The sequence below is a fragment of the Tauraco erythrolophus genome, chromosome 2 (assembly GCF_009769465.1).
Source record: "Tauraco erythrolophus isolate bTauEry1 chromosome 2, bTauEry1.pri, whole genome shotgun sequence".
Classification (NCBI taxonomy): Eukaryota; Metazoa; Chordata; class Aves; order Musophagiformes; family Musophagidae; genus Tauraco; species Tauraco erythrolophus.
In genome coordinates this window covers 61,679,966-61,707,189 of record NC_141466.1, presented here as the reverse complement: position 1 = coordinate 61,707,189, position 27,224 = coordinate 61,679,966, and the positions used below count along the sequence as shown (strand labels likewise).

At 43.9% G+C, this 27,224-nt stretch overlaps 1 protein-coding gene across 1 annotated transcript in view; it reads left to right on the top strand.

Moving 5' to 3' along the window:
- LOC147529190 (uncharacterized) overlaps positions 1–18,028 on the top strand; it is a 28,703-nt gene extending 10,675 nt beyond the window's left edge. The window contains exons 2-11 of the mRNA XM_086623444.1: positions 348–407; positions 1,420–1,510; positions 2,988–3,056; positions 4,878–5,096; positions 6,556–6,630; positions 8,253–8,351; positions 14,938–15,044; positions 15,821–15,940; positions 17,390–17,519; positions 17,973–18,028. Coding sequence (XP_086479570.1) covers positions 348–407; positions 1,420–1,510; positions 2,988–3,056; positions 4,878–5,096; positions 6,556–6,630; positions 8,253–8,351; positions 14,938–15,044; positions 15,821–15,940; positions 17,390–17,519; positions 17,973–18,028 — 1,026 coding nt within the window. The remainder of the gene's footprint in view (positions 1–347; positions 408–1,419; positions 1,511–2,987; positions 3,057–4,877; positions 5,097–6,555; positions 6,631–8,252; positions 8,352–14,937; positions 15,045–15,820; positions 15,941–17,389; positions 17,520–17,972) is intronic.
- Positions 18,029–27,224: the final 9,196 nt, after the last annotated feature.

Here is a 27,224-nt window from a genome sequence, read left to right as displayed (position 1 = left end):
GATAAACCACAAATATGTCTGCTTTGGAATAAATCTATGTGGAGTTTCTGGATTTACATTCATAAAGGCTTAGCTAACACTAATTAATTTGGAATAAATTAACTCAAATTGGAACATGGCCACAAATTCTAGCCCAGATTTGTACTGGGGATTATTTAACAGTGTCTTTCAGCTTATCATATGTATTATAGGAATGTATTAAAATAACTGTATCCATATATATATTTACGCATACACCCACACAGAATCATAGAATGGTTTGGGTTGGAAGGAACCTTAAAGATCATCTAGTTCTAACCCATGCAAATATATATTCCATAATGCATTTTTTATTGTCCATCTTCTAGGTTCCAGTGAATGGCCAGCTTATAACATCAGCCAACACCAGAGAGAAAAAACTCCTCAAGGTACCAGTAAGAGTTTTAGATTTTGTTATTATAATTACCTTTCAAGGCATACTTGTTTTGAAGGTTCCTTATTTGATAGTCCTTTTTAAAGATAATTCATTGTTCCTGTTGCTGGAGAACTTAAGAGATGACTTGGGAACATAAGACCGAGTGACTCTCTGGCACAGTCACACGGTGGTGCTTGTCACTGCCACCACAAGTGGGACGGTCTCGTGGTCCAAACCCAGAAGCAGGAGCTGAGATCTCCTGTATTTCAGTTCCAGCTCTAACACAGGACATTTCCTTGCATTTGGGCAAGGGTTTTGTGTTGGGCATTGAGCACTTGTACTGGTGTGGAGGACAGAGTCTGTGCTTTACAGCCACTTCCAAGTGAGGAACAGCCCCCAAGCTGTTCCTGGCAGGAGCATCCCACCTTGGAAGAGTCAAGAACTAAAACAATTAATTAAAGTGTTAATGTTAGTTAATGTTAGTGTTAAAACTAAAACAATGGAAACTGAAGGCTTCAAGTTAGCTCCACTGTTTCATCAAGCCATATGAAAACGGCCTTGGCCACTGCTATGCCCTTTCAGATTAGTGTAAACTACAGATACCTTCATTAAAACTAGGCTGTTTCTTGGGTGTTTTTTTAGTTAAGCATAGGCAGGGTCCTAACTCTTGATTTCGTAAATGGGGTGAATAATTTTGGGTTTTCCTCCTTTATAGACCTAGGACTGATGAATGCAAACCTTACTATAGAGCAGGTACCTGAATTAAAATACAAGCTTTCTAACCTAGCAGATAAGTCAAATTCTGTAGGCCAAAAGCTGTAACATTCATTGGTTTGAAGTTTGCAATAAAATCTGCGCAGGAAGACTTTTGCACCCACTTAAAGACTCCAGTGACTTAGTGCTTGCTCAGAGTATCACCGTGTGATCTCTGTTTCAAAACTATTGTCATGAATCTTTTTTCTTCATGTTGAAAAGTAACAAATATCTGTTTTATCTTTCTGCCATGTATCTCCTGTGTACTGTAGCCTAAGAAGAGAAGGAAAGCCCAGTGCTCAGACAAGGAGGTGCCAAAAGATCTACTTTCTGTGCAAAAAGACAAACTGCAAGAGGAAGAAGGTAACAGAAGATCTGATTCTTCCGTTATCTGATTTGTATTACCTAAAAATAACATGGGATGAGATATTTCAAAAGGCAGGTCTTCTAGTGTTCTGTGTTATTGGGAAAAATTGCCAGTTTGAGAGCTATTTCTATCATCTGCTCCTTGCTATGTGTTACTGCGTGGACAGGGACCATGTGCTTTCCTGCCACCCTTCTCAGCTCCTTAGCACGTTCATAGGGATGGCAAATCTGCAGATGAGGAGGCATCTTCCTTGGATAAGAAAGATGCCAGAGGTGCACTGGGTAGCAGGGTCCTGTCTTCACGTTCTTACTCTAATCCTGTGGCCTCTGCTGTGCTGATACACAGCTGAAGCTGTGGTCTTCCCAGGCAGCGTTTTGTTGTTCCCACAACTGAGGCTGGTAAAGGTGCTGGGGTAATATACAGCCAATTTCTAGCACACCCGTGAACAGAGCCAAGATCTTTGGTTACAGACAAATCTGCAGAGAAATCTGGCAGAGGCTAGCGAGGCTCAGGCAGCTATAATTTCGTTGGAAAATACATGGCATCCCATGAGCCTCTCTCTGCCTCCCTCCATCAAGGGTCATATGGAACACAACAAATCATAAGCTTTTCTGGGCTTAAAAGATTATAATGTGATTAGTGTGGTGGTGAGAGCAAGAGAAGCCCTCGCTGCTGTTGGACTGAGTCCTCCCTGAGGGACCCTGGTCAGGAGCAGGATGCCTGCGAGGCTGCTGGAGGAGAAGGGGACGCAGCACAGGCTTTCTTCAAATGAGTGTTTAGTTTTTCAAACTGATGAGCCACCCAAACTGTTTCATGTGTTATTCAGGGATGGTTCAGAGAAAGATGTTTGTCTCAAGTGAAATCTGTGGACTGTGGGTTTTTTTTTCCTTTATTAACCATTCGTGCCAGTCCCTCCCAAGACTTCTTGGGTCATGGAGAGTGTGGATGGAGGCAGAACGTGGCCCCATCAGTGTGAATGAAAGCGTGTGGAAATCAGCTGCATGGCGGAGGGTCTCCACATGGCCGAACAAGTCTTAGGGTATATCCAGGACTGGAGAAAGCCAGTAAATTGAAGCCTTGTTTGACAGTTAAGATTTTCCTGAAGTTCTTTCTGCTGTCAGATGTACAAGGCAGTTGAAACTCTGTTGTGACATCTCCCCCGAGGGAGGTGTCACATCAGGCTGACACAAAGGACAGAAGAATATGTGCAGTTACATGAGTCAGGACACATGACAGACAGGTTTGTGATGGGGATTTCTTACGTAGCACGTTTCTGCAGAGACAGAAAAGGCTGCGCGCGGGGGAGATGCTGCACGAGACTAGGGTGGCATTTGCTGCCCCGATGCCACTTTTACAGCCAGCATCAGAAACCTTGATCAGAAATCAGACAGCTATTTACCTTGGTGCTAAGCAACAAAGGCAGTAAAGTAAGTTTCTTGTTAGCTTAAAAACGCACTTTGCTCTGTGTTGTAGGAGTTTGGCAGACCCAGATCAGCAGCCGAGAAAAGAGACACCTGAGGAAGGAAAGGCTGAAACAAAAAGGTAAATGTACAGGCTTAGTTTACACGCGTGATATGGCTGGGCTTGTCAACCCTTCTCACTTCCCAGCATCTTTCTGTTTGCTCTATTTGTCATTCAGCAGAAAATCTTTGCACTTACTTAGGCTATTTATTTGGGAAAAGACAGCTTTGAGAGCGTGCCTTTTACTCCAGGCTTTCATTAAAACACATAGTGTTACCCATAGGACTTTGAAAGCAAACGTCTGTGAGATCTGAGATCTACTAAAGGTTTGGCGTAATGTGGATTAGTTACTTTTGCGTGACTTGACAGAAGAAGTTTTCTGATAATGGATGTATAAAAACCTGCTTAATTTACTCAGTTCCAAAGCAGTTCTTTAATTGAGTAAACAGCTATGAAGGGGGGATATACTCTTATCCTAATGAGATAAAATGAAACAATGCTTTGTGCTCACTCCACATTTTTCCTCTGGGGATTTCAAAGTATCTGCCATGCACTTAAGCCTGTGCAGATTTCTGCTAATTATGTTATTATAACCTCTGTATGAAAGCAGGTCATGGAATTAAGGCATTTGGAAATGTTTTAATTATCTGTGATAAAATCATTAATATGATAGACAAGCCTGTAAGTTTAATATATTAGTGTAATTTGGAAGCTAAGATGGAAGTTTGGGATTGGGAGACACAGCTGGATGACTGCGTGTTTGTGCACTGTCTGCAATAAGACTATGTTAAAGTGCTCTCAGATGCTCTACTAAAATTGAAGATTGGGGTAAGTGAACAACAAACTTTAACCTAAAAATATACAGACATTTTGGGACCACTTTCTCTATCATTTGGATTCTGTACATCAAGAGTTAAATATCTACATGACAGTCTATGAGGGCTTAAGGTGCTGAGGTCTCTACTTGCTCTCCAGCAAAGTAGATGGGTCCACATTTGGCTTTATTCATGTCAGTTGGGCTGTTGGTGTTGGAGGAGCCAGCTGCACATGCAGAAGGTTAACCACACATGGTTTGACACTAAGCCCATGCAGGCATTAAGTGCTTTGCTGGCCCCAGGGCAAGTGAGCTCAGCAGACTAAGTTGAAGTTGGAGCACCAGAAGTCCTTGGTGCAACCCTGGAGCCTGGGTGGTCCTGTTTAGTGTGGACATTTACAGAGCAGTGAAACGTACTCTTCCAGGAAGAAGCCCTAGCCCTGCCAAATTTCCTTGATGTTTCCAAGTTTCATTGCTGTTTCCTAGCAGGGAAGAAGCAGCAGCAGCAGCATTAAGGTGTGTGAAGGTGGGGTTGATGCCAGCAGTGGTCCCCTCCCCGCCAGGATCACAGGAAAATGGAGTCCTGAAGTGCTTTGGGAGTCCTTTGAAATAAAAACTGTTGGAAATAATTGTCATTATTTATAATATTAGTATGCCCAGCATTGATTTCTCTAGCAGCCTTGAACTATCAACATCCAAGAGGTTTGCTTTCTTTTCCCTTGGAGGTCCTGCTGTCCCCTTGTCTCCCTTTACTGCTCTGGGTCCCCAGCTGGACGCTGGAGGCCTTGAGCCACCCTTGCAGGCAGGGAGGGAAGCCCACGGCCTCTGTGATGTGGCATCATCTCCTGTGGGACACATTGCTGGACTGTGTGGTGCCTTCCTCCTCACGTGGCCTTCACGTTTGCTGCTTCAGTGTCTCGTCCCAGGGGCCCTGCTTCACTGCCATTGTATCTGTAAATAACTTCAGTTGGAATAGAGCCATTGCATCTGATGGGTTGAGATCAGGCTTTGCTCAGTTGTTTCCCCTGTATGAACTCGTCATTGTGATTAAAAATAATGATGACCCTGTGATAATGCTTATTCCCAAGAAGACTCCAGCACAGCATCCCTGTGTAGCTCGGCAGTCGAGCCAGCCTTTGACTGGGTTGAGAAGGGAGCAGTGTGGCCACTCACAGAGGACACCAGTGGCGCTGGAAAAGGTGCTCTCATAGCCGAGGCAGAGTGTGGAACCGCGCTGAAGGCTTCAGTAGCCATACGGGAAGAATCGGTGGCCTCCCGGTCAGAAGAAGATGTTTTCTGCAACGTAGGTGAGTGTTGACATTCAAGCGTTGCAGAGGAAAAGCTTCATGAATGGCTGCATCCAGCAGCGTGCAGCCCCACTGATGTCCGTCCTGCATACGCAGTGCTGTCCACCCCCTTTGCACCCTGCCTTTATTTTCCAGCAGGGTGAAAAGAGGGGTCTTTATGGCAGGAATTTCTTCTGTGTTGCAGACTACATGTCGGGTGCAAGTTGTTTTCTACCCACAGATGTTTAGTGTTTGCAAAGGCACCACAGCCTTTCCTTCCAAGGGTGCTCACACACGGTCGGAGTTGGGCTTCAGGGTATATCTGTGCATTTCAAAGCAGTATGAGGCAGGGTATTCCTAAATCACTTCGGGTATTTGACAGCTGGAATTAGTCTGCTCATGTCAGTGCCGTGCTGTACCTAGTTTGCCCAGCGTCCCAGCTGATTCACCCCTTGTCGGTGTCTAAACAAGGTCATTTAGAGCTAGTTGGGGTCTCAGTTGCACTGTCAGGACATTCTCTGTGTAACATAAGCTGGAGGTGGGAAAGTGCATCTCTAAAACCTCAGACACCTTAAAAGCAGTGAAGGGATGGACTTCCAGGCTCTTACACTAGAGAGTAGGAGACGCCTTCAGCTCTCTCACTGGTACTCGACGACTTTTTGTTTCCATCATGGTTTAATTTTTATGGCAAAGTTATGTCTCACGTTGTGTTTCTGCTGTGGGTGATACTGTCGATTCTAGAGCAATAGCAATACTTAATAACTAGGTGGTAACTGGACCTTTATATCTTTCTTTACATCTCTCTTCCTGACTTCTTGGTGGGGCAGGAGAGTTATGAGTTAAAAGTTAAAAAGTGGTTAATACTGCTTTTTGGTTAATTTTCAAAAGCATTTGATTTTCATTACAGTCTCACTGATTAATCGAGCTTGTTGGCTGGATTGATTGGTATATAAGGGCATATGGTAACTCACCTTCAGTAGCAGTAATCCAGTACTCTGGTGATTCAGAAAATGGTCTTAGGTTACCCTTACATGAGTTGCTTTCTCTGCTAGAGTCCTTTTTTTTGAAAACTATAGGGATGATGCGGGGAGGACATTAGTACCGTTTTTTACTCTTAATGCTTTCAGAAGGCCAAATTGTAAGCTGATGCATGATGACAACTTCTGCCAGTTGTGCATAAAGAGGACATAAGTTCAGATGAGTGAGGAATTTAAGCCCAGAGGAGTGCCATGCTGGTGTGACGTGCACTTTGAAGGACTGAGAAGGTGTACGTGGCGACTGGGCTGGACTCTTTCTGTCCACAGAAGATAATTTCTCCTTGCTGGATTCTTCTCCAGCAACAGCAGTGGTTGCAGGCTTGGGGTGCAGAGAACATGGAAGGGCTGTAATGAGATTGGGAGCGTCAGGCAGAAACTGCGGTCATCAGCTGCGAATGTGACATCACATTTTAGGTTACTGTTCATTTGCTTTTTAAATGCAGGAACGTGGGATATTGCAGAAATAAAATCCTGTCCTGTGACCTTTGGGACGTTATCAGAGCTGTCCAGGGAGTTAGGTGAGTGGTCTCTCTTTGGACTTCTATCTGAATTCTTCTATCGCTTTCTTAGATGCTTGGCTTAAAAGTACTTTCATTGCTCACACGTGGGTCTTTTCCCTTGGAGCCACATTTCATTAGTCACTCTCCTTTATACAACTTACTCGCATCTGCAATCCAGCACTCCCAGTGTTTCAAGGAGTGACATCAGAACGTTTTATTGAGAGCTTTCCAAACTTGTGCCTCATCTTGGAATAAATAAAAAAAAAACCTGCCTCCCCAGCAAATTCTTTCTCTGTTAGGTTTACTCGCACAGAAGGTTTCTGTTGTGTGCTGATGACCAACAAATTCAGAGAATTTCAGACTGAGGGAGGAAGCAAACGCCCAGGTTGGAGAGGCCCTGTTAGAGGCCGCCTAGCCAGCAGCTTCCTCTCCAGCACAGTGAGGGATTTTCAGTTTGAGCCTCTCCATGCCTGGCCTTGAGAAGGACAGAGCATCTTCTGGTTTTGCCTCAATCTTGAGCCTTGTTTCTGGCTTTCACTTTGTCTCTCTGCGACTGTCAGTCCTTCTCGCTGCCTGGCTCTGAGCGCTCCTGGTTCATACACTCTCTGCCTACCAGAAACTCAAATTTATCTGGAGGTCTCAACTGGATGATGAATGCAAAGTCTGGTCCTGAAGCTTTGGGAGATGCTAAAGGCAAGCATAGATACATATAGATAGACATCTGTGCACAGAACAGCATGTGTGGTGTAAGCCAGAACGCTGAAATTCACTTCTAAAGCCAGACGTGGTAGTCAGTGTAATATATGCCATATTTTATCATCTATTTTCCAACTCTGCATCAGTGGATTGAAGCAGTTCCTAACTTATAAGTACTCAACAGGGAGAAATATTTGTTAACATCTGCATTTATGCAGAAAAAAAATAAGCTGATAGACAGCAAAACTGCATAAACAAAGGAGTTCTTTAGGTGAAGGGAAGAAAGGAAACATCAGAGGTATGAAAAAAAAAATCTGTTCTGCATGAAAGTAATGAAGAAAACACTAGTGTGTTACGTACAGGCCTTATAAAGGGGCTAAGGGGAGCCATGCAGAGAGGCTTATGAATCCTACTGGTTGCTTTAGCTGTTAAAAATAATCAGAAAAACTTTAACTCTTCTTTTTGCTGCAGCAGCTCTCTTTCATCTGTGCTCTTTCTCGGAGTAATTCATTTGATAATTATGGATTTCTGTTAGAATGAGCAGAAGCTTTTTCACTGAAGTCAGTAGGAGCTGGAGCTGGATACACTGGATGCGGCTTTTGTTCTGCAGGAACTGTAGCTCCCTTCTGACATCCCCAACAGAGATGTGTCGGAAGTTTACAGCACTGAATATTGTTAGTCAGCCACTCCTGAGTGGGTTGCTTTTAATAACTTCTGCATGTAGTGTCCTCGTCCAGCCTTTGTTAATAAATCCACTGTGATGAGCAGCATAGATGAATATGTGGCTTAAATTACGTAACATCCAGGCGTCATGACATAGCAAGCAGATAAAGGCATGATTAATTGGTTTTAATAAAGTGAATATACGTATGTGATTATCTTTTAGGATTTGGTGGGGGTTTTTTTTGTTTTTATTTTAAAAAAGATGCTTTTCCTGAATGCAGATAACACAAAGAGTAAATCATCTGAGGACAGTCCTTCCAGATGTTGTTGGCATGCCAGCTCGGCTTTCCTCCTGGCAGACGATGCATGGCAGGGTCAGGGTACGTCTCTTTGCTCATTTTCTATTGAAAGCCAAGTGTACTCATACTGATACCCTTTTCAGTCTGTTTTCTAAGCCTCCAAAATCAGGGTCTGTGTCCCACCTGGCACAAGGCTGGCAGAGGTAAGGGAGCAATTCAGTTTGGGTCTGGTTTTGGACAGGCACTCAAAGCTGCTGTGAGCTCGGTCAGAGCATTGGGAGCCCTGCGTGAGATCCTTGAGAAGGGCGAGAACATGCAATTTATTGACATTTTTAGTTAGAAGGCGACAAAACCGGGACGCAGTAGGTGCAGTCTTGTTCAGTGTGTACATGCTGCTGTGCACAGTGTAATTGGAGCTCTTGGGCAGCAAGATCAGCTGTAGGGAGGCTGGCCGAAGGCTCCCATAGCCCGCTGTCATCTCCAGCAGTTGTACAGAGATATTGCTGGCAAATAAGCACAGGAACAGGGCAAGCAGAGGGCAATCCCCTCCATGTCTGTCCCCACACCCAGCAGAGAGTGGGTCAGGGACTTCCTGAGCCAGAGGCAGCAATACGGGCTCTGCGCTTCAAAAAAAAAAACTGCAATCCCACATGTTAGCAATCATCTCACTAAATTTGCAAAACGAATTCAAAGTTGGGTTTGGTTTTCGCAACCGAAGCATTGTGTTTCCCCTCCCTCCCATGGTTGGGTGGGGAGGGTGGAGCGGAGTGGCCCCTTTTCCAGGCAGGTCCCAACCCAGGCTCAGCCGGGGGGGGGGGTGGTGACAGGAAAGAGCCGCAGGGGGTCATGAGCATGGGAAACCTTTGCCAAAACTTAAAATTTCCTTTGTAATACCCAGAACCCAGATGCAAAATCCAACTCCAGTGGACTGTGGCAATCAGGATTTCGGTCTTTTTATGACTGGTAATGTTTTGGGTTTTTTACTTTTAAAATCTGCTTGAAAGGCCAAGCGGCTGGAATGGTTTGGCATGAACAGTGTGGGTATTAGATGGCCTTTTCTCTTGACCTTTTGGTCAGGATTGAGTGAAGTATCTATTTATACCCCTGTTGTTGGGAGGCCTTACCCTGCTCTGGCAGGAGCGATGGCTGATGAGCTGAGCAGACCCCTTCTTGCTCCAACTGCTCCGATTGCCTCAACTACAGGAGAACCCAGACTGGTTCGGTGCATCGAGGAGAACAGGCTGCGGTCGTTGTGCTGCTCTGCCCGGCGGAAACTGAGACGGCAGCAGACCCATCTGCTTGATCACCAGAGTATTTTATAAATAGCGTGGTTTGCTTTAAAAAAAATGAAACAACAACAACAAAAAATAACCCAACCCAGCCTCAAGCATTCTCCACGCTTAGTGCTGTATTTGTTTACCCCCCGTGTAACTTGTGAGCGCAGGCTCGCTCGCACGGGAGGGAGGGAGGCAACGTAGGTAGCTCTTCAGCAGCCTTTCCTCGCGTTGCATTTAGCACATGTCACACTTGGCACGCTCCGGAGCAGTTGCAAAGCCGGGCAGAGCTCTGCTTTTTCGGTGCCACGTCTCTCTCAGAGAGGAACAGATAGGAGCAAATTCAGCAGCTTGCTCCTGCGAACGTCGGAGCAGCAGTATCCTGATGGAAGGCAGAAATGGAAGGATTTCTGCCTGCCTTACGGCTTGCTTCATAGCAGTAGTATTTTTTTTTCCTTTGAATCATCAGCCTTGATATTGATGCAGAGGGGAGTGTCACGAACATGGATTCCCTGAATTTATGTGAGGTAATGGTTGGCACCAAGGTCTGCGCTGCAGGCAAAATGAGCTCTCTGACGGTTAAACAAGGCCTGTTAGCTCTTGCAGGTCTGTGAACTGAAAAAAAAAAAAGCCATTCATAACCTGAATATGAGCTGGGGTCATTTTATCGAGTCCAGATCAGTACACTTAATGAGTCTCTTTGTTCTGCGATGGGCTGGTGCAGAAGAAGGAGCTGGGTGCTGGACTCCTGCTGCTACCCCGGCTGGCGGAGCAGCCTTGGCTGGCTCCTGGCACCCATCCGGTTATCGTTTTGTGAAGTACCAGTAATAATAACAACCTTACTGATGAAAGGTTTGAGGATTAAGTGTTGTCGCAACTGAAAGTGTGTATAAATAGAGGGAGAGAGGGAGTTAGTAGTTAGGGGGTTGAATGGCCACTGTGATATGGGAGTGTTTAGAAGACTGATAAAACAGTCTGGTTTCAAAACAACACACTGCTACGTGGATGTTCATTAATGATACATGTTGCTGATGGTTACTTCTTAATCATTGTCACATCTGGAGTGCCGTGCCCATTTCTAGGCTCCCCAGTCCAAGATGGGTGTGGACATAGTGGAGCAGGTCCAGCAGAGTCCATCAGTGTGGATGAACACCCGGTGGGGTGGTTGGTTCTGGTCTGCCCAGTGAGCGGGCAGGAGGCAACGAGCAAAAAGTGAAGTATGGAAGATTCCATCTATACACAAGAAAAATCCTTTTTTTTTATGATGAAGGTGGTCAGGCAGAAGAACAGGTTGCCCAGAGAAGTTGCAGACTCTCCATCCTTGGGTTTATCTACATGGCTACACCCCCAAGCAACCTGCTGTAGCTGACCCTGCTGTGAGCAGCGAGGTGGGACTAGATGATCTCCAGAGACCCCTTCCAACCTCAGCGGTTCTGTAATCCTCATTCTGTCATCAGTCATTGTTTCTGCACATTCAAACAATTAGACTTTAGTAATCTAAGCCTTTGTTAGCTAGGGGTGTTCCGTGTCTCAGAGCTGAAGCCACATGGTCAGCACCGATGGCTGCAGTCCCTCATGAGGGAATGAGGCTTCAAAGCGGGCTACTTCTTTCCTCTCATTTTTCCCTACCCGTTGTTATTGTTTACATGTTTTTCAGCCCTGCCATGAAGAGAAAATCTCTGGTGCTTCTGCCATAGGTTGTTTTTACTTTACTTCTACTTTACTTTACTTTACTCTCAGGCCCGGGAGCTGCTCTGGTTTCACCAGGCACCATTCTCGCTTGTTCTGTGGGGTTGTTCTGGATCCACCAGACTTCTCCTGCCTGCTCTGCCTCCTGTGCTTTGCCTTGATGGTTTTACTGCTTGCACGTGTTTCCGGATACTGCCTTTGCACATCTATCCCACACGTCTGCTGCTGCCCCTTTGGTGACATCTGTGTACTTACTCTCACCTGCCTCACGATACGCGTTACAGGCTGTGGCTGGTTTTGCTGTTACAAAACGTGTGATCCGTGCAGCGCAGCCAGCTGGGCTCTTTTAGAGTGTTTGTGTCTGATTCCAAGGCAAGTACAGATTTAATGCCACGTGTCTGCTTCCGAGCGCAGTGGACCTGTGCTCTGATGACAGCGCAGGGCAGGCTCAGAAGACCCACGTTCTGCTTTGCAAATGCAGCGTGTCTCATGACCACGAGCGCTGTCTTTTTACCTGTTACTTGACATCTTCCCAGTGGATCCTTCTTGATTGCCAAGGCAGATTTTCCCTGGAACCTTCAGAAATCTCACATGTCTCATGGCTCCCCTCCTTTCTTCTGTCCTGGGATTAAAATGAATTTTAATTCCTTTGTTTCATGGGAATCAGCAGCTGCTTTGGATTAAAAGAAGTCTTTAGCCTGGGATTTACTTGATATTTTTGCATATACTGAATTATTCTAGAGGAAGGTGCCAAATGAGGGACTTACACCCAGCTGTTGGTAGCAATAATTTTGACCTGTAACACAGAAATGCAAGCTTTAGAGTGGAAATTGTCTATCCATTCATGCGGAATGGATTCCACTTGGTCTACAAGTGAGGGCTCAGCAAGGATTTGGGTTAGGACCATGCTCATTACACAGCCACCCCCACTTTGTGAAGGAACAGGTTTTCTACAGCAGCCACAGAAGGACTCAGCACCATAGACAATACACAGTCCACGGAGTATCTTGCCCTGCCAGATGAAGGGCGGCTCTCCCTTAGGTTTCTGCTGACCATACTGGGGGAGAGCATGCCAAAGAATCATGCTGATAGCATAGGATCCAAACCTACAACTCTGGACTAGAAATTTTTAAATCCCCCTTCTTGGTGACATAGACTGATTTTTCCTGCAGTACTTTCCAGCTTCGTTTTCCAGGCCAGATAATTAGGTTCAGCCTGTAGAGTACTGTTCTCTACCCTCTCTATCAGCTGGCATAGGGAATGTGCTGACTGTCCCCTTTGACCTGCCCCTGCTGCTGTGGAGCCCTGTTTGCTCCCCGACACCTCCCAGGTCACATCCGGCTGCTCCCTGGCATTGCCCAGGCAGCTGGAGACCAAAGGTGTTTGTGTGGTTGGTGCTGGGGAGACTTTCTGCCTGCAGAAGTGCTGGCATCCTCCCTGATTTCTGAAGGCACCTTCAAAGTAGTGCCCTTCAGGATCTTCAAGTATCTCCATTACATGGGGGATGTGGAAATCACCTTGGCCCTGAAACGCACGATGCAAATGGGACAGGGAACAGAAAAGTTCGAAAAGTTCAACTTTGTCTGGGTGGAGCTGCTGGGGGACTGAGGTGGGTTGCATGCAAGAATCTAGTTGGAAAATGGCATTTAACAGCAGTGCTTGTGTAAAAAATGAAAAGCAGGGATTATCAAGATGTTGGTCTGTAGATGCGCTGGGAGAGATCACCTCCGTTGCCGCTAAACCTCCCAAGGAAGCAGGAGTACTTGCTGCTGCATGGCACCTTCCTTTTCGTGCTCATGGTTTTCTCCTACTGAAGGAATTACTGACCTGTTCTAGCCTGTGTGAGAAGTTGTGACCCAAGGAGGACCAGTTGCTGATGTAAAACTATTAGAGATTATTCAAAGTTTAAAGCCATTCCAGGAGATGTCACTGTAGCCAGAAGGGAAATACGCTACACAACAGGAGAGGTTTTAAACCAGAGCTCTAGGATAAGTACATTTAATCCTATTTTCCCATCAAATTCAGCAAATTGTAAAGAATCTTATATTGCACTGAATTTTACTCTGAGTTGATTTTAAACACCCCATGGACATAATGCTTTGGGAAGAGCAATTCTGAGATGAGGCAGTCACCGCTGCCCGGCTGGGCTTCATGCCTACCCGCATGACGAGGCTGAAACATGAACATAAGCCCATTGCAGGAATTTAGCCATTAAAACTATTTCCATTCTTAAAAATAAGTACATAAACATACTGTTTAAGAGATCGAAAAGTGAAAACAATCGTCGTGGCTTCCAGCGTGCCTTCCTTAAGTTGCAGTCGGTCTGCTTACACACCCATGAGAGCATCCATTGGCAGAGCTTATACAAACTGTTCTTCAGACTTCTAACTCCTTCATGCATGTTGTGCATCTCTCAAATCTAGATGCATTCATTTGCCTAAAATACTTAGACTGGAATTCTGGGGGGAATACATTAGAAAATACTTGTTCCTGTCCCCTTTGAAGAGGAAAGAAGTACTGTCTATGTACAGGGCATGGATTTTAATCTGAGAAACTTGAGCAATGTTTATAATCATGTTTATAACATTTGGCAGCAAACTGGACAGAGCAACTTTTTGGAAACAGTTTTCTTTTATCATCCCCAGCATGCTTTTGGTTTTGGCCCTGCTTCAACTAGAAGTTTTTCCATCCAGCTTGGGATTTTTTTTATATTTATTTTTATTTTAAGAGACATAGTCAGCTAAGAGTTATTATTACATGTTGTGTTTTGAAAGTCTTTCTCCCTGTTAGGATAAGACTTAAGATTGTTACATTCAAACCATTAAAAAATAATCAAGTTGTCCTTTCAACATCCTATGCTGATTTATCTGCTTTTTTGCACCTCATTCAGTTTGGGCAAATAAATTAGACTGGTCTGTTTTGCCTTCTTGCCTGAGGATCATTTGACAGTGCTTTGTGGAGAGGCAGCTGAGGGCTTGCAGCCAGATTTTCAAAGGTACCAGATGCTGGCAGATACAGAAAGTAAAAGATTTTCAAAAGTTTTCTGCCTAGCCCCCATGAAATGATCAGAACCGATGCAGGGTAGGCGTTATCTATTTCATGCATATTTACAGTTGCATGTTAGGGAGCTTTGGAGATCTATGCTGTCTTGGTGCCTTTCTGGCTTACATTCAAGAAAAGAAAATGGAAGAAGATGAAGTCAAGAATGCACTTGGTACTATTTTTTTTACAGGAAAGGAAAGCCAATGAGAGTACTAACAAATGCACAAATCCTTTGCTGATATTACTCTTGTACAAATAGTTGCCCTGAGGATGGTGTGTTGCAGTGAGTGGGAGAGCCTGCTGTTTCTACCACTGTTTCTGGATGTGCCTGAGTCCTTCTTCCTGAAATTAAAATAAAATGTTTGACAAGCCATGCCATTTGTTTTATTGAAGTGCACGCTGGAAAGGCTTTTGTTCCTGTGGGTGTTTTTCTGCCCTTCTTTAATTTTCCTTCTGTCCTGAAGAGTTCAGTCACTAGTTGTGAATTAGCAGTCAATGTATACTTCTTAAAATACATTTAAGACACACATGCATACATGCACACCCAGACATCCCATTGACAAGCAGGAAGATGACGGAAACTCTTTGCAGCATTTGTGTTACTAGTATGAGCCTGGGAAGCAGTATGGGTTTGAACATAACTCATGTGCTTGTCCTCATAGATGGTCCTTCAGCAGTTGACCTAGACTCTGACTGGAAGGCTCCCACGGAAGAGTGGGGAAACTGGACAGGAGATGAGGAGCATCAGACAGGGGTTGAGAAGGAGAAGGTGAGCCAGCGGCGCAGATGACCAAGGAGACCTGCTCCACTGGGGTCAGTCCCAGCCCTAGAGCTGGACTCCTCCGACCACGGGGGCTTTCTCGTGCTGGGAGGAGGCACTTGGTGTGGTCACTCCCCTGACCTGCCTGAGATACCTGGAGCTGGGGGACTGTCCCAGGCTAAAACCAAAACATGGAGCTCTTCTAGCCACTAAAAAGAAGAATTAACCCTGTCCCAGCCGAAACCAGGACAGGGACACACTTGCAGGACGTGTGAGATGGGTTGGAGGAGTTGGCTGGTTCTGGGGGTTCATCAACCAAATAGCTTTTCTGTCCTGAGCAGCAAGCATCAGGTGTTTGCCACCCTGTGCGAGTGAACTCTTTCTACTGCCACTGACCTTCCTGAATAGCTGGGGCTTTGCCAAGGGGTAGAGCCCACAGCTGACACCCGCCTTCACAGCAGTCCAGGCGGCTGGGACGTGTTTATCTAAGTGAGAGGGTTTGCTGATAGTGATGGAGTCGTAGGTTGGGTGGAGAGGTAGAAGCAGAAAGCTTGCTGTTTAAACGCTTTCTAGAAGCCCAGGGCAATGTCCCTCTTTGGCAGCAGTGGGAAGAGCATGCTGAGCTTTTTGCAAACAGCTGTCTTAAGCTGAGGTGTGTAGCTTATCCAGAGAGATGCTCTGCTTGTACACTGTCAGCACACACTCCTGGAGGCCATCACTTTTCCTGGAAAAAACATGAATCAGCTGTCCCAGGCCTCCTTTTATAAAATCTCTGATGCTTTCAGGACTTGCCAAAGGGGAAAGCAGGCATTCATTTCTGTCTTTCTGGACTCAAAAGCAAAACACAGCAGAAGAAGAAGAAAATTGAAGTGAAGGAAGCAAGGGGTGGAGCTGGACTGAGGCATGTGAGTATTTTGTATTCCCAGAGTAGCGTCTGGTTTTCAAAGAGCAGAGGGAGATGTCTTCTCCATTAGGATGATGTGACCTAAGGGTCCTCTCCATCTTCTGGCTTCCTCTTTTCTTTTCTCCCTGCCCTCCCATAAAAGAAGGATGAGCGCAGTGACCAGTGGGTTTTTGCAACACAGTATTCCCTAACATGTTTACGGAAAGGTTTTATTTTGCAATGCAGAGAGGAGCAGATGGTTTTAATCACGGAAGAAAAAATGCTTTCTCAGGCAAATGCAATCCAAGTTTAGTGTACAACTGGGCTGTGGTTTATCTGTGGCGGAAGGTCACCTGGAGATATTAACAGTAATGCAAAGGTGGTTCTCAAAAGCCAGTGAAGATACAGCGAGACCAATGTTATACCAGTGAAAAGGTTAGTGAGAGAAAAACGCCTCAGAGTGCAACAGAGAAAGGCTGTGGAAAATGTCAGCTCATTTGGGATGGGAAGTACAAAGGAACAGAGCGTTGACTGGATTTTGGACCAATCCTTGCCTGTGATGTCCCTGCTGCTCAGTGAAATGAGAAATGATGGAGGACCTCCCAAAATGTCCTAATTGTTTTTCATTCACTTGTCATTGAATATGTTGCTCTAAACTCGTACAGCTATGTAGTATCATTTCTCTTCTCCTCTCACCCACTGTGGTCTCTCCTGATCCTTGGGATAATTTTGCTCTCTGAACTCCTGATGCTCCCATTTTAAAGGAAAAGCTTTTAACTAACTCACTGACCATAATCCACATGATCATTAAGACAGCCCATCAGTTACCGGAGTGCTGCCAGGCCACTCTCTCTCTTGCACATCCAATTAGTTGCTTTAGCTTTGTATGTACCTTAATGAATAACCTTAATAGTGCTGTTCAGACTCCTCAGGACAGCATTGTTTCTTCTGGCACGTTGATGATGGGCCAGAAGGAGCTTGTGCTGCACGTCAGCCCAAAATGCCAGTGTCTGCTGCTGTGCAAGCTCACCCTTTGGAGATGAACCTAAAAAAATGAAATTACTTACGAAGCTAGATATACAAAGTTGCTCATCACGCTCCCTGTGCTACCTCCAGTATTTCTGTGGACTGTGGTCATTTAACAGTCACTGGGCACATCTTAGTCTTCAGTCTCACTATAGAATGATAGTACTTTCACCTCAATGTATCTTGCTGTTCTTCTATTCACGGGGGGATAACAAGGGGAAAGATGGTAATGAACCACAATTTCAATACTTTAATCCCTTCTAACACAAATAAACGGGGTAGGTAGATGGCATGCCGGAATATTCTAACCATTTAAAAACTAATTTGCCCTGCAGTTTCTTTAAATACCCTAATTATTCCAATAATGACATTTTCTCTCATATTTTATACTCGCATATGCTTCGTTTAACTCATATGCTTAGTGAAGCATATTGTTTCAATTAAGCCCCAGCAAGGTTTGGAAACAAGAATGGAAGAAGGCCCAAGGGACTTGATATCTACAAAACATAGCAGTGATGCAGCCTGTGGTTCCTTCAAAAAATCCTTGGAGGTTGCTAATAATTCGCCCAATAACGGTAAGTTATTGCATATCTGATGAATTTTGGTTTCAGAATAATGCATAATCTGAGAAGTGTTCACAAATGCATTTTTAAGTGCATATGCAAAATGCTTCTCCTTTAGCTGTATGTATTAATTCTTAGAGAGGCTCTTTTATATTTTTTTTTTCTGTGACAAATAACCTGTTCCTGCTCCTGCCAAAGCTAATGAGCAAAACTGCTACTGCATTTAGTGGGAGTAATTTTTCCACAGCGTTTTTAAATGTGAAAGGCAAGCAAATGTATGTGTGAGTCAGAGCCCACTAGAACCATTCAGAGCCCTCTGCATGACTTTGGATTACCCTTGTCAGAAAGTGACCCTTGTAAAACATATCTAAGAACTACAAGATACCCTTCTTCAGGTGAAAACAGTTCAGGGATGTGATCACACATGGAAGGTTTGTGCATTGGCCCCTGTTGTCTGTATGGCAGGTGTACCTGGGAAAAAGGAGAGGAGGAAGAGGAAGAAAATGAAGAAAGAGACTTGAGGGAGCTGTGCACCTGCCAGAGTGACAACCCAACAGGGCAGGCTTGCCGACGAGCTGCAAGGATTCTGCTTTCTGTGATGCCGCACTGAGCCCAAAGGAAAGAGAGGCTCTGGGAGAGCTCCCAGCGAGAGGAAGAGGAGAAGAGGAGCAGTGAGCCAGGGAGCGTGAGTGTGTGAGAGAAGGGAGAGAGTGAGCGCGCTGGGCGCAGGAGGTGGCATCGAAACAGCGTGGCTGTTCCTTACAAACTGCTGCCCTTGACTGAAAGCTGTTGAATGGGTTTCGACTGGATGCATTAAGTCCTTTCGGTTTTTCACTGTCATGTTGTTTGTCAACTTGTAGTGTTATATGCCATTGTAGAAACGGTCAGGATGTACCTGACCGTGATTGTACTTCATTTCCATGGAGGGTCCACCAGCTAGTCTGATCCCTCTGGCATTTTTGCAGAGGTGCTCATAGACAGGCTAGTAATGTACAGAGGGAAGCACTGTTCAGAGACAAAGGGAGAATAACACAGATTGTTCTCAGACCTCCTCAATCTTTTAAATCCTTGTTGGCTGCTACAGTTGGCTTTTGCCTCATACCTTGACATACTTATACTTTTCACCCCCCATCAGGCTAGCTTGCTCCACAAGGGAAAATTTCTAAAGGAGGTTTTAAACTTATTTGGAAAGATGGTCTAAACCCTTTTTCTCTCCTCAGATTTCATGGTGGACTAAAGTTTAAAGTCTGTATCTCCAAAGCATGTTGCATTTGTACTTGTAGTAGACTGAAATAACTTTTTAAGATAATTTTTCTTAATCTGATGTTTGGAAGTTTTTATCACTTTGTTACTTAAATATTCTAATATAAACTAAATTTGTGAATGAAATTTTTTTAAATGTCATTTTAGTATTTATTGAAGAGTGTGTTATTTCTCATTGTCAGAGGGCTTATAGTATGGAGGAGGGAATGTGTTACAATTGCATACTGTGGTTTATAAATAATGCTGAGCTGACAACACTAAAAGCTGAAGCCCTTTATCCCCAGAGGAGCTGCAGCTCTGATGGTACCTGTGAGGGTTTCTTCAGACCCTCCTGAGACTGTGCTGCCACCTCACCCATCCTAGAAGTGCTGCCTCAAAGGATGAGATTGTGATTGTCAAATCTCCATCTGCATTTGACTTTGTGCCTTTGGAGATTGTGTGGGAAGATTACATTAGTAACGCATGTTAAACGTATGCACGTTCCATTTGTAGGCATTGGGCTGACGCTGTGACACTCATTCCACTTAGGACACTGAGTAACCAGGGATGTTAATAATGGCTTTACAACGCCACAGCAGCACTCCTGTTTGCATCGTTGAGCCAGAGGAAAGCTCTGTGCTTCTGCCATCGCAGCCACCCAGTCTCTGATACTGGCTTGTCTGAGTTTTACCTGCAGCCTCACACTTTTACCCGATAGCCTTCAGCTGTTGCATAGCTGCCAAAGCACCTGGATCCTTCAGAGAAGTAATTAATTGCAGCAATGTATTTGTGTTTGGAGTTCAGCTACTATGTGAAGTAGCCCACTTCGAAGCCCACTGTCTAGAATCTGCACATCTTGGTGTTTGTGTCTCAGGGTCTGGGAAATATGGGCAGTTAATGAATGGACTGAATAGACCAAAGGGCTTTTATCTGGAAAGTAACTGGTTTGGAGCAGATGCATAACAAGAAAATACACGGCCTCACTGGAGAAACAAGTACAGCAAGTTCAAGGATTTAGAAGATGCGTTAATGAGTATGTAGGTAATGAGTAAAGAGCTGCTATCTCAGAAGTCAATGGAAAACATCCATTGACCTCATTGGGGCCAGGATGTTGCCCAAGGTCTTTGTTTAGCATTGAAGATAACCTCTGTCATCTGAAAAAAAAAAAAAAAAAAAGAAAGGAGATAAAGAGAAGCTCACAAGATTTGTAGACTCCAGATTTCTTCTGCTTTTTTCTCTATATCTGCTTGCAAACTTTTTGATGTCTGTATAATTATGTTTTATTTCAACCTATTACAGTATTTCAAATGTTCATTGTTTTTATAATAAAAAAACCCAAAAACTTTTGCCCAAAGCCCAGCACTCATGAGCAGTTTTATTTAATTAGTTTGTATGTGTGTGAGTAAGAGCACATGTTTTGGGCTAAAACCATTTCATTTTCAAGCTTTTTCGAGCTACTGTAACTGTTTTTTAAGAGATTTCCTTCATCTGAACCCTTTTATGTTTAGGAAGTCCTCATGACATTCTTCTGTTGTTGGACTAAAAGAACAATCAAGACCTGTAACACTGACAAGTTGACTGCAGTGCTGATGACAAGCAGCAACAAATTATATTACTCAGTTTTTCTGTCATATTCATCGGTAACACTCTTAGGACATCAGCTCTATCAGGAGGGCTGTATTTTTCTTCTGGCTCCACATTTTCACAGATGGGAAGTCATCACTGGAACACAGATGATCTCAGTAGTTTTTGGTGGCACCTTATTTCATGCCACGTTCTAATGAAGGCAAAGAAAATACACCCCTACAACTAAACAGTCTTTCCTAAATAATCGTGAAGCTCTCTTCAGGGCAATTTTGGTGGCAACCCACCGTTTGTGCGATTCATCTGTTGTATCCGTACCGTCGCTGTGAGTGGTTCGGAAGGGTATGTTGGGTACCGTTTGGTTGGTGCGGCTGTGGTAGAGCCACATCCCCCAGCACTGCTGCTACACGGGCTCCCAGGGATGGGAAAGTGTGTCGAGGGTCTGTTCCTCACCGAACGGACCAAGTTTAAAAACCCAAACAAACCAAAACACAAAGCACTCAGCAGCTGCTGTTAACTTCCATTCTTTCACTTCCTAGTCCTCAGAAACTGAAAAACCATCGCTCAGCTTAATGAATGGTCTTTGCAGATGGCCAGTGCCTTTGAGAAGCACCTTGGAGCCCCTTAACGAAACCCCCCTTCCTTTCATCACTGTATGTTAAGGCTGCTCCCTGGTTTCTGTGGTTTTAAGACATGTCTCCCCTTCTGTGAGAATTAACCATTTTGAGCAAATCATCAGCCTGCTACGCTGCCTCTGGCATCGGGAGTGTTAAATTAATGTGTTTAATGGCTCATTCTCCTAATCTCTGATCTTTACTAGCTGGAGAGTAGCCTAAGTCCTGAGACAAGAGATTCAGCATCCTTCGAACAGGTTGTGGCATTGCTTGTGCTATATCTGAATGTTTTCATTCTCTGCATAGCTTATCCCTTAGAGGGGTAAATCTAGAGTAGCCTCTCTTTGGTCATCCATCAACCCAGTGTAGTCTATCTGCCAGTTCATGGGCCAGATCCAACTGGCTTCCCCTGCCTTTTCCCTAAGCAATTTATTAGTTGGTTGAGTGGCACATGCCTCAGGAACTGCCAAAAGCTCTCCCCAGCCCTGCAGATAGCCCAGCAGCTGGAAATCAAGCTTCTGGTGCAGGAGCGGTGTGGGAGGTGAGATGAAGCGTGGCTGGGAAAACATCTATGATCTGGTTAGGAGCAAGCAATTAATTGTTACAGCAGCAGCTGCAAATGATGAAATACACTGCTTTAAGTTTCAACTTTCTCTTAAGCTTAGTCTGCTCTATTTTTGTAATGATGCTCTTTCTTGTGGGAAGCCTCGTGAAGGTGGAAGATCGGCTACATCCCTAATAATAGGGCCATATCCGTAAGGGATGAGTCCGTGAGTATCTTGGGCATTAAGATGTGGCTGATGCTGTAACTGATGAACTCCTGACCTACAAAGCCGTGTTTACTCACAGCCAGACTGCAGTATGCAGGTGCAGAGGCTGGAGCTTTGCTTCCCATTCAAACCGTGATGTAACACCGTCAGGGTTAAGAGGGGCAGCTGCAGAGAGGAATTTGGCCTGCCGTTCCATAATTATCTGTAATTGATCATTGTAATTATCTACAATTACTAAGGTTCCACTCAATCTGCAGATCAGTGGCACAGCTGACATATCTGCATGAGCTGAGTATCAGGTAGACATACTAATTGCTTGGCAGAAAATAATTTATTTACTGTGCTAATGACACAGGCCTGCTCCATAATACTGAAAATGCTCCAAGGGTAGCTGGCTCCTTGTAAGGAGAGGGGCTTTGTAAGTCATGGGATACAAAGATCAGACATAGGAAATCTTGTCCTTCTGTGATCATACCAAACCAGACCCAGGGGTGTTTTGAAGGCAAATTGAAGTTTCCAGTATGTGCCACCCCTGACATTGAGCTCCACAGGCGTTCTCATCTGCGAAGGAAGTGTCCTCCCTTACTGAAAGGACACTGTAATGCACCAGTCCCAGAAACAAACTCCTCGTGCCTTTTTGGGAAAAACCCACTTTTAACAATAACTGACCCTGGTACCACCCCATCAAGAATCATAGAATCATAGAATGGCATAGGCTGGAAGGGACCTCAGAGATCATCTAATCCAACCTCCCTGTCATGGGCAGAGACTACTAGAAACTTGGTAAACTGTAGTTCATGTCAAAACTTTGATTTCTGTATTCATTGGTGGTTCTGAGTACTGTAAGTTACAGAGACACATGATAAATTATTTAATCAAGCACTTCTGGCAGCATCAGCTGCCTGTCAGCGTGGTCCTCCTGGAAATCTTTGCTGATGTCCCAAGCTGCAAACTCATTCAAAGAGCCAATATGTAAAGAAGTAACAACTACCAGAAGGTAATTTTGAGCAACCTAGTGTAGTGGAAGGTGTTCCTGCCCATGGCAGAGGGGTTACAACTAGATGATCTTTGAGATCCCTTCCAACCCAAAACATTCTGTGATTCTATGAACTCTTCCTACTTCCCTAAGTGGGCAGTCTTCAGATCCTCAGGATCCTCCTGTTCACCCTGCCAAGATTCATGGTGAGACAAGTCCAGGCTGAGGGTTGGAAGGGGGAGATTGCCAGTAAGTACTCCAGCACTCACTTTTAGTCATGTGAAAGTACTGAGATATCTGAACTTGCAAGTACCATTTTAGATGGAGGAAAATGCTGTACATTATTTTTAGACATCTTTATAGCCGCTCAGCTGTATGAAGGCTGATATAAATGAACCACGGCTCCTTTAGTTTAGCAGATTTTGATTCTGTAAATGCATACAAGAATTTTTATTCAGTGTTTGGTATTCATAGAATCAAAGAGTCATAAAACGGTTTGGTTTGGAAGAGACATTAAAGATCATCTAGTTCCAAGCCCTCTGCCATGGGCGGGGACACCTTCCACTAGATCAGGTTGCTCAAAGCCTCATCCAACCTGGCGATGGGACATCCACAACTTCTCTGGGCAACTTGTTCTAGTGTTTCACCACCCTCATTGTAAAAAATGTCTTCCTTGTATCTAATCTACATCTCCCCTCTTTCAGTTTAAATCCATTGCCCCTTGTCCCATCACTACATGCCCTTGTAAAAAGCCCCTCTCCAGCTTTCTTGTAGGCCCCCTTCAGGTACTGGAAAACTGCTAGAAGGTCTCCCCAGAGCCTTGTCTTCTCCAGGCTGAACAACCCCAACTCTCTCAGCCTGCCTTCATAGCAAAGGTGCTCCAGCCCTCGGATCATCTTCGTGGCCCTCCTCTGGACTCGCTCCAGCAGCTCCATGTCCTTCTTCTATTGGGGGCCCCAGAGCTGAACACAGTATTCCAGGTGGGGTCTCACGAGAGCAGAGGGGCAGAATCACCTCTCTGGACCTGCTGGCCATGCTTCTTTGGATACAGCCCAGGATACAGTTGGCTTTCTGGTTGGCTTTATTCAGAAAACCTGAGTGTACAGTGAATAACCCAGAAACAGTCTTGTGCTAAGAAAAGTGTTATGTCACACTGTCATATTTTAGCTGCTTTTCTAACCCTGACTTTCTGATCCATCTGTTACAAATGAAAAGGTTTGGAACTGCTGGTAAAAGATAATTCAGATTGTTAACAGCAATCAACTAGAACAAAAAGTACAGAAGCTTGGAACATTACATTAGGAATCTCAAAGTGATGTTGATTAATTCAATAAACAAAAGTAAAATCCAATAACCAAAAAACTCATCGTGATATGTTATTACTTTCTTATCTCTTTTACAGGACACTGCTGAATCTCTGGATTAGCTTGTTTTCTTCTAGCAGAATCCATCTTGGAGAAAAAGGCTGGGAAAATTCATTAGTGCTGACTTCAGGATATCTAGGATTTCACTGTGTGAGTCATCAACAGGAAAGTTTCCCTTCTGACTAATTTATTTCAGGTTTTTTTTTTCTCCTCATTGATATGTTAATGCTTTGCTTTTACTCCAGTACACTCTTATCTTTTTTAAGGAAGCTAAAAGCCAATCCATGCTCTCAGCCTAGATATTTTTCACATCTTCTGCACCAGTTTTATTGATTTTTCTAAATTCTGTGAAGAGACCTAGTCTTATATATTGCAGTATCTATGTAAAGACATTAGTTTCTCTGGGATGTTGAAAAACCTTGCTTTTTCGTTTTTAATTTAAAAATGGTTGTTCACTGTGGAAAATAACCAAGTCTGAGAAACAAAGTCATCTTTCCTCTTTTTTTTTTTATTTTATAATGTAGAGTAGCAGACACACATACAGAGTAAAGTTATAGAAAAAAATTATAGAAGTAGCTTGTTACTGCCCTCATCATCGAAGACCTTCCTTTTGGAATGGAAGAGCTCCAACATGCCCTGCACTACACCTTTTATTTCCTGGCAAAGAAGCCACTGGACAGGAGACTTTCTTGATGTTCCTATTGCTTTCACTAGCCTTTGTGGTGTTGGCCACATCAGTTCATCTGACTGTGCCTCAGTTTCCCCAATCCCAAACAGGACAATATTTTCATTATAAAGTGATGTGAACTCTGCCTGTGGAGGTTACGTATGGTCATCAGCTCATGGTCTGTGGCTTTCCCCTCACACACACTCACGGAGAGCAAATGCTGACCCAGAACAGCACCTCATCTTTCATAACCAACCTGGCAGTAGCTCAGTGCGTGTGAAGGAGAAGTAATGACTACAGCGTAAGTCTAAACGAACATCTTTTAGTTAAGGATAGACTGAAAAACGGCACAAAAGGGAAAGACTGTGGAATTACAACGATCAGCACAAAACAGTCTTGGTGCTGTATTGTTTTGACATCTTGCAGGTGTTGAACTTAATTTTTTGAAGATGCAGAAGAGAATGCAACCTGGCCTCTCATTTACAGGATCCTAGCTGTTCTGCTGTCACAAGGTTTTTATATTATTTTCTAATATGATTATTCAAAAATAATAATTTACTTGGTAAAACATTGACTTGCCCTCTCAAGACAGAAGATCAAATCTCCTGTCTAGACAGATTTTGAAAGACCTAATGATGAACCATGATGCCAAAACTCCTTCCCTCCCTACCTGCTGAGAAGGAAAGAGTTAAGTGTCCTGCTGGTAAAGGAATGCGAATCATTCTTTTGCAGCTACTTCTGACTTGCAGATAAGCTTAGGGCTTTCCGCTCTTACTGTTGTGGAAGTGGACAATTTGCCTCCTCAATGTCAAGGTCTTTTTGCTATTTGGGAAGGAAAGTTTATCACCAGTACTCCCTGTCTCTCTCAGATTTTGCTCTGGCTGCCATGACTGTAAGCTGAACCCTTCAGAATTTTTCACATATTTAGCCCTACAAATCCTCTCTGAACCTGCAAAAATGAGAGAATTAAAGCTGAGAGAATGAAGTGTCTTGTTTGAGGTCATCTAGGCTGTTTGTGGCATGGAAGAACTGTAATCTTTCACAGAATATAGGACTAAAATCATTAACCTATCCTCTCTTCCCCTCAAGTACAGGAAACAATGCAATCATTCTCAAAATACTCTTTTTTTTTTTTTTTTTTTTTTTGAGGGGAGGAGAAAGTGGAGAGGATTTTTATGCCCACTCAGTAGTTCCAAATCAGTCTATCCTGCTGTGGAAAGCTGCTTTGTGATGTTAAATGACATTCACATTATTCTTCCCAGTATCTTTGTTGTTTGCAGGGTATAACAAGCAGTAAAGCTCAAAGGAATCACATCAATTTTTATTCTGAGCCTGGCTGACAAAGATATGAGCATTTAATTAAGATTTCTTTCAACTCATGAAAATGGCCCTGAAGATCTGAGCCTGACATGAGAACTGCCAGTGGTACTACTGAAGGCAAAGCATCCAACTGCAAGATCTTAGTTCAACACTTCCCCTCACAAACCATTTGAATTGAGAATGGAATCTAGGTGTTTCCAAGTGGATGCCCTAACTCAAGCCAGAAGCTCCTGCTTTCTCTTCTAACTCGCTCTAGGCCTGTGAATTCCTCTTTCACACAGAGACAGACCAACTAGAGGAAGGGCCTCTCAACTCCGCAGGAACAATGTAATCAATCGAGGCATGCGTGCTGCAGAAACAGTTGGCTTAGGCTTCCCAACGTGCCATCTGTGAGAAAACTGATTTTTAAAATGACTGATTACAACAAAACACACATTCTTTTTCTATTTATTTACAAGCATGCATGTATATTGATTAAAATTAGTCTGGTTTTGCTACATTAAATCAGAGTGTTGATAATTAAGCATCTGTGCACAGAGTTGAGAACATTAGGAGCACTAAAGAAACAAACAATAGTTTATAATAGGACCATTAGAGCAGTCTTAGCAGCACTTACAACATGTTTGTTCAAAAATGAAACATGCCCTAAGGAAGAAAAATACCAATTATGGATCACAGGGGATTTAAAATAAAAAGGTCGGTTTTAAAGCCTTTAAGTAAATAATTTCAAACAACTCAGAAACAGCTCATGTTTAAAAACACACTAAGTAGCTAAAACAATAAAATGTGTTAATTTTAGGATCTGGAATATATCAAAAGGAAGAGCACAGTCACTTCATTACCTTCTCATTGCTCAGAGGGAAAAAAACTCAGTATTAACAATGACATACGGCATACATCTTGGTGTATATATTCACAGCAAATATTTATGTTTCTCTGAGTGTCTCAAGTTGGTTGTACACAGCCAAAAAGGAAACACTTACAGCTGCACCAAGGTTAAAATAAGCTGTGTGCATATCTGTGTCAATAGCTCAGGTCTGCAAAAACCACCAGCTGCCCTTCAGTCAGGGGAAGTTTATAGGTCCTGCTCCATATGGGAACAGATCTTGAGTTTAAGCGGTGGGGCAACCTTTTATCACATACATGTACAAAGGCAGCACTTAGATTTATGCACATTATT